We start from the raw sequence: 7700 nt of genomic DNA, 5'->3' as shown, positions 1-7700 counted from the left end.
TTTTTTTTTTTGGAGACAAGGTCTCACTCTGTCTCCCAGGCTGGAGTGCAGTGGTGCAATCTCAGCTCACTGAGCCACGCCCTCCTGGGCTCACGTGATCCTCCCACCTCAGTCTCCTGAGTAGCTGGGACCACAGGCATGTGCCACCATGACTGGCAACGTTTATTGTATATTTTGTAGAGATGGGGTCTCACTATGTTGTCTAGGCTGGTCTCTAACTCGGGCTCAAGCAGTACTCCCCCTCGGCCTCCCAAAGTGCTTGGTTACAGGTTGAGCCACTGTACCCATGCTGGAAGACTCAGTACTTTTAAGACAGCAGAGTCTTCTCCCGCTATAGATTCAACACAGTCCTGATCAAAATCCCAACAGCTTTACTGTAGAAACAGGCAAGCTGATTTTATATTCATATGCAAGTGGGAAAGCTGGCGGGATGAAATTGGACCCTTATCTCACCCCTTAGACAAGAAATCTACTCAAAATGGATGTAAGACTTGAAACTGTAAAATTCCTAGGAGAAAACAGGGGGCCGCTCTGTGACATTGGTCTGGACAATGAGGTGTTTTTTTTTTTTTTTTTTTTTTCTTTTGAGATGAAGTCTCATTCTGTTGCCCAGGCTGGAGTACACTGGTACAATCTCAGCTCACTGCACCTTCCGCCTGCCGAGTTCAAGCAATTCTCCTACCTCAGCCTCCTGAATAGCTGGGATTACAGGCATCTGGCACCATGCCCCGCTAATTTTTGTATTTTTAGTAGAGATGGAGTTTCACCATGTTGGCCAGATTGGTCTCGAACTCCTGACCTCAAGTGATCCACCCACCTCGGCCTCCCAAAGTGCTGGGATTACAGGCGTGAGCCACTCACTGCACCTGGCCTTGGGTATATATTTGAATGAATTGAAATTATATGTCAGATACCTGCACTCCCATGTACCTCTGGGTATATATTTGAATGAATTGAAATCCACATGTCAGGTGTCCGCACTCCCATGTTCATTACAACGTTATTCACCACAGCCAAGACACTTGTGTCCATCAACAGATGGATGAATAAAAATAATGTTACAGATACACAATGGAATACTATTCCGACTCTAAAGAGAATGGAATTGTGCCAGTGTTTGACAACAGAGATGACTCCAGAGAACATTATGCCAAGTGAAATAAGCCAGACACAGAAAGACAAATATCCCGTGACCTCCCTTATATATTATGGAGTCCTAATTAGGGAAAATGAGTCAGGCTGGTGGGACCAAGGGAAAGCCAGAAGAGAGAAAGCAGGTAAGCTCCAAGCCTGCCTTTCTTCATGGTCCAGGACACACAGCCCCCTGCAGAAATAACACAATCTTCCTGTGCCCAGTGATCGCCAGACCCTCGGCCAATAGAAAAATGCAAGTTAGCTCACTGCAACCTTGGCATTATTGGTACTGCACGTACCCCTGTCCAGCACACAGCACAAGCACCATCCTATAAAATCCTCAGCAAGCCTTTGTCTCTGCAGTCAGCTCCTCTCTCGCTGACCTGCCCATTGCAGCCTTGCAATGTATTTTCCTGCTTTCTCTAATAAACTGGCCTTTCCTGACCTACAGCTGTCTTGGTAAATTCTTTTTATCCCTGTGCCACCAGCCCAGATAGTTGTAATGACTGGCAACATACGTGAAATCTAAAAATTGAAACAGCAGCAATAGAGAGTAGAATGCTGGTTGCCAGAGGCTGAAGGAAGAGGGGCCTGGGATGGCTAAAGCGGCAATGTTGGTCAAAGGCTACAGAGTTTCAGTATGATGGGAGGAATAAGCTCTGGTGATTTAATGCACAGCAAGATGACTATTGTTAATAACAGTGTATATTTCAAAATGGCTAGTGGATTTTAAATGTTCTCATTGCAAAGAAATAAGTATGTGAGGTGATACATGTTAATTAGCCTGATTTGCTCATTTCACAATGTTTACATGTATTGAAACATCACACTCTACCACATACATATATGCAATAATTGCTATTATTTTTTAGAGACAGAGTCTTCTTCTGTTACCCAGGCTGGAGTGTAGTGGTATGATCATGGCTCACTGCAACCTGGAACTCCTGGGCTTACACAATCCTCCCACCTCTGCCTCCCAAGTAGCTGGGACTACAAGCATGGGCCACCACACCCAGCTAATTTTTAAATTTCTTTTTGTAGAGACGGAGTCTCACTATGTGGCCCAGACTAGTCTCGAACTCCTGGCCTCAAGGGATCCTCCTGCCTCAGCCCATATAAACAATTATTATTTGTCAATTTAAAAATAAAATAAGGCTGGGCACGATAGTTCGTGCCTGTAATTCCAGGACTTTGGGAGGCTGAGGCAGGAGGATCACTTGAGCCAGTTCGAAACCAGCCTGGGAAACATGGTGAAACCCCGTCTCAACTAAAAATACAAAAGTTAGCTAGGTGTGGTGGCATGTGCCTGTGGTCCCAGCTACTCCAGAGGCTGAGGAGGGAGGATTGCTTGAGCCCAGGAGGTGGAGGCTACAGTGAGCCAAGATCGTGCCACTGTGCTCCAATCTGGACAACAGAGTGAGAGCCTGCCTCAAAATTAATTAGTTAATTAAAATTAAAATTTAAAAATTTATAAAGAAATACAAAGGATGTAGCCAAAATGCTTTTGACAAAGAACAAAGTTGGAGGCATGTATTTTGATTTGGCTTTAGAAGAATGATTTTATGGTATTTCATTTTTTAACATATGTAGACTTTGTCAATTTCACTTGGAAATATATCCATCCGGAACACTGGACAACTAACTGTGTTACTTCCCTTCACCTCACCTTGGGCAGCTTCCCCCCCATGTTTGGAACTAGGGCCCTGGAGTGGAAAGGCCGAGATTCCAGGCAGCCTTGATCAATTCCTGTGTGCACGCCCATCCACGCCTTCCTGGCCAGGTTGTGGCGTGGGTTCAAGCCACATCCCTCCCCTGGATTTGGGTCTCCTACTTGTGCTGGCGTGGGTTTCACCTGGCAGAGCCCTGAAGATTTGAGCTGTGTGTCTTCCTCGGGGGTGACATTGGTTTCGCCGCCCCTGCCTACCTTGGGAGTGACGGCCGGGGGTCCCCTACCTGCCCGCTGTGAAGCAGCTCCCGTTAGCAGCACCGATGGTTGAAAATGCCACAAAAAGTGGAACGACCCAAGACGCTGGATAGAGAACACGGTCACCAAATGTCTGTGAGAGAAGTGAGATGAGTCCTGAGGGTCTTTCTCGGCCTCCAAGAGCGGCCGGCCCCCAAAAGCTATTCTGGCCTCCCAGGGGACCCAGGGACCCACCTCACCTCGGGGCACAGCCTCTGACTTCTCCACTGCAGAGGAGAGAGGAGAACGCCACTCACCTACCTCCAGATACTGTGATGGCAAGAGAAATCTCTTATCCACTCCTCCCTGGCATAAATCAATCAATCAGTCTATCTATCTATGAGTCAATCAGTCAGACGGAGTTTCGCTCTTATTGCCCAGGCTGGAGTGCAGTGGTGCAGTCTCAGCTCACTGCAACCTCTGCCTTCTGGGGTCAAGCGATTCTCATGCCTCAGCCTCCCATGTAGCTGGGATTATAGGCACGTGCCACCACACTGAGCTAATTTTTATATTTTTAGTAGAGACGGGATTTCACCATGTTGGCCAGGCTGGTCTTGAACTCCTGACCTTGTGATCCGCCCACCTCAGCCTCCCAAAGTGCTGGGATTACAGGCATGAGCCAACATGCCTGGCCAAATCTTTATATTTTAATTTGATTCTTTTTGGAGACAAGATCTTGCTCTGTTGCCCAGGCTGGAGTGCAGTGGCGTGATCATGCCTCACTGCAGCCTCAGCCTCCTGGGTTCACGCGATCCTTGGCCTCAGTCTTCAAGTAGCTGAGACCACAGGCACTCGCCACCACACCCAGCTGCATAATTCTTGGTCATTTCAATATCCTGACACCTTCACCCCTCACTTCCCCAAACCCCCACTCCAACTGGAATGGCTGAATTCTCCCTGCCACCTTAGCAGCCCCCAGTCTCGTGGTCAGTGACCTCAATGCTTATCCAAACTGTGTCTCCTCCACCTTCTGAATCCCCAACACTTGGTTGTCTGTTTGCAACCACAGGAGGCCCCCAGCCACCTCTTCACTGACCCCAATGCCTCTCACCTCTCAGTTTCTATGATTCATTATTATTTAGGGTGGTGTAAAAGTAATTGCCAATTTTGCCATCGAAAGGAATGGCAATTACTTTTGCACCAGCCTAATATAATGACCCCACCGACTCCCTGGCACTTTGTGCCTCTGCTTCATGCTTGCCTGTCAAACCCTCACCCTGGCTAGCCCAGCCCTGCCTCCGACTCCATGCTGTGCATGCCCAGTCCGTGTGCCTGTCTGTGAATATCGCCCTCCTTCCCTGGGAGGGAGCTCACCTCCAGTGCTGACACCTGCCTTACCCCTTCCCACAAGCCACAGCCCCTGCCAGCAGCGATGCCCGAGCACTCACCACGGCCACGGCCTGGGACTGCAGGAGTTCGGTGGCAGTCATCACGGTGAAGTAGGACACATTTATGAGGATGTAGCACACCGTCACCAGGGGGATCCCGATGATAATGGCCAAAGGCAGGTTTCTGGGAGGGGCAATGACACGGAGACCCACGTTCAGACCACAGCCTCCTGTGGGAGATGGACGCCCTCCCTGAGGTCCTCCCAGGGAGAAGATTCGCAGGTAGCAGAGCCCCAGCAGGAACATGAGACATTTTCAGTGGGAATGCTGCCTCTCTCAGACTGCAGAGCAGTTCACATGGAACTGTTTATAAAGCAGAATAAGCCAGAGATAAAGGAAGACCAAGCTCCTCCCTCAGTAGCCACTGCTCTGCCCCAAACCAAACCAAACTCTAAACGTGCATAGTGAGCTCATAAGAAACCATTCACTGGCCGGGCATGGTGGCTCACACCTGTAATCCCAGCACTTTGGGAGGCCGAGATGGGCGAATCTCTTGAGGTCAGGAGTTCAAGACCAGCCTGGCCAATATGGCAAAATCCCATCTCTACTAAAAAATCCCATCTCTACTAAAAAAAATACAAAATGTAGTGAGCTGAGATTGCACCACTGCACTCCAGTCTAGGCGACAGAGCAAGACTCCGTCTCAAAAAAAAAAAAAATTCACTGTCAGGAAGGGCATCATGGAATAACCAGGGAAACAGCTCCAGCCTTCACCAGGAGAAGAGAAATCAGCCTGCCCAGCTACTGTCCCCTGCACTGATTCAGCTGTTACCTGTAAGGGTTTCTAAGTTCTTCTGTGATATAATTGAGTTGATTCCTGGAAAAAGGAAAGTAACAAGCATCACACACCTTGACTTTCTTTTTCCAATATGAAACCCACAATAATAAATTTTGGCCTCATCTAAAATTCTCTACCAGAGAAAAAAATTCTCCTGCAGAAATTCCAGGTGAATTTCTTTCCAGGTTAATGGCCCCGCTAGTGGTGAGGCCTGGGGTCTTACCCAGACCTACACATCTGTCAGCTGGTTGAGTCTTTGCCCTCTTTGGGAATCACATGGATTTTCAAGAATAATCAGGAGTAGTGAGTCCCCAGGGGGCTTTGAAAAAATGGAATATTCCTTTGTCTGAAAAGGGAATGAAATCTATAAATGCTTTGCAGGAGAGAAGGACCAGCATTATAGACGGAACCTGAGGGGTTCAAGCAATTGCAGAGGGGTTTGCGCCACTGCACTCCAGCCTGGGTGATAGAGTGAGACTCCATCTCAAAAAAAAAAAAAAAAAAGACAAAAAGTCTCATCCACTAAACCCGATAAATACATAAAATGTATATGATATTATTTATTTTGTAGGGCAGCCCCAAACCATAATAGGTTCAGAGAGGCTCCCAATCCTAATGATTTTCAAGGTTAAACAGAAGAGCTATTGAGTATTCTTTGTTTAATCAAGAGCTTGAGGCTGGACACAGTGGCTCACGCCTGTAATCCCAGCACTTTGGGAGGCCGAGGAGAGAGAACTGCCTGAGTGCAGGAGTTTGAGACCAGCTTGGCCAACATAGACTCTGTCTCTACAAAGCATAAAAATAAAAAATTACCAGGGCATGGTAGCTCCTATCTGTAGTCCCAGCTGCTCAGGAGGCTGAGGCGGGAACCTGGCTTGAGCCCAGGAGTTTGAGGCTACAGTGAGCTACGATTATGCCATTGCACTCCAGCCTGGGTGACCAAGTGAGATCCTGTCTCTAAAAACAAAACAAAACAAAACAAAACAAAACAAAACAGAAAACCCAAGCTTGGGCCCTGGCTGCGTCTAATAATTGGGCTGAGCCTCTGTTGGCCCGGTGAGGGTTCTACACAGAGCGCTCTGGCTGACTGAGCCGGTGTCTCAGGGAGTAAAAGGTAGAGGTTGTCGCATGCTTCACAAAAAGGAAATGGGAGGGTGAATGTCAAAGTCACACCAAACCCCAGAGGGGAACCCATTGCTTTCCATGACAGGTGGAGTTACAGTCGCCTGGAGAACCCCACCCACCCCCAGGCTCGGGACATCTCAGGACGCCTCACCATCCATCGTAGGCCCAGAGTCCATTGTAAAACGCCAGGCTGATGGCTCCCACAGACAGCTGGGCGCCCTCGAAAGAATTATCAAAATTCTTTGTGTTTCCTGTAATGAAGCCAGACAGTGAACGGCGGGTGTCAGCCGGCCAGATCTTGAGTGCATCTCCACGGGAAAGACGGGCATGATTGTGACCCCAGCTTATTAAACACGCCCTGCAACTAAGGATCCCTCCCAGTGAGTTCCTGCCACGCTTCCTTGGCGATAGGCTCGTGGGGCAAGGCTGCTCCCGCTCCCAGTGGAAGGGGGTTTGGTGTGTGCCCTTGCAGGGCCCGCCCTCCCATGGGTCACCTTGGGCCAGGAGCACGAGCCCGCTGATGATGATGATGGCTACGATCACCAGCTTGGCCGCGGTGAAGATGTTCTGGACGTAGCTTCCCAGCCGCACGCTCAGTGAGTTCACCATCGTGATGAACACTGGAAGGGTGGAGGCAGTTTCTGCATTTATGGTTTTCAACAAAGCCCTGGAGAGAGTCTCCTTTCTTCTATATATTTTTTAATTTTTTATTTTTAATTTTCTTTTTTTGAGATGGAGTCTCACTGTGTCACCCAGGCTGGAGAGCAGTGGCATGATCTCAGCTCATGATCTCAGCAATCTCTGCCTTCCCGGTTCAAGCAGTTCTCCTGCCTCAGACTCTTGAGTAGCTAGGACTTCAGGTGCATACCACCAGCACTGGCTAATTTTTGTATTTTTAGTAGAGAGCTTGTCTGGAGGTTCTAAAGGGGGAGCGCGGCTACTCATATACCCTTGACCAAAGACCAGTCCTCCTCTATCGGAGATGGTCCTCCTCTTCGACCAAGCACACAGCTTCAGGAGGGATGCACGTGGAGCAGTGAGGGAGGAAGGGGACACCAGCCTAGCCAGCCAGATCACCTGAATCAACCCTGGCGATCAGTGGGGCGACAAATGTCCCTGCCAGATCGCCCTCACATCCAATTTTTGTAATTTTATTTTTATTTATTTGTTTGAGATGGAGTCTCACTCTGTCGTCCAGGCTGGAGTGCAAAGGCACAGTTTCGGCTCACTGCAACCTCCACCTCCCAGGTTCAAGTAATTCTGCTGCCTCAATCTCCCCAGTAGCTGGGATTACAGGCACATGCTACCCCCC

General features: G+C 48.8%; 1 protein-coding gene across 2 annotated transcripts in view; it reads right to left on the bottom strand.

Annotated features, from left to right (window-relative positions):
* Positions 1-7700, bottom strand: part of SLC7A9 (solute carrier family 7 member 9) — a 52346-nt gene that overhangs the window by 17927 nt on the left and 26719 nt on the right. For both annotated transcript variants that reach the window (XM_017861709.1, XM_017861710.1), the window contains 5 exons: positions 6883-7008; positions 6540-6639; positions 5258-5302; positions 4486-4609; positions 3088-3191 (listed from right to left, as the gene is read on the bottom strand). In XM_017861709.1, the coding sequence (XP_017717198.1) occupies positions 3088-3191; positions 4486-4609; positions 5258-5302; positions 6540-6639; positions 6883-7008 (499 nt within the window). The remainder of the gene's footprint in view (positions 1-3087; positions 3192-4485; positions 4610-5257; positions 5303-6539; positions 6640-6882; positions 7009-7700) is intronic.

The sequence above is a fragment of the Rhinopithecus bieti genome, unplaced genomic scaffold (assembly GCF_001698545.2).
Source record: "Rhinopithecus bieti isolate Rb0 unplaced genomic scaffold, ASM169854v2 scaffold_62779, whole genome shotgun sequence".
In the NCBI taxonomy this organism is placed as follows: domain Eukaryota; kingdom Metazoa; phylum Chordata; class Mammalia; order Primates; family Cercopithecidae; genus Rhinopithecus; species Rhinopithecus bieti.
This window is presented reverse-complemented; position numbering and strand designations above follow the sequence as displayed.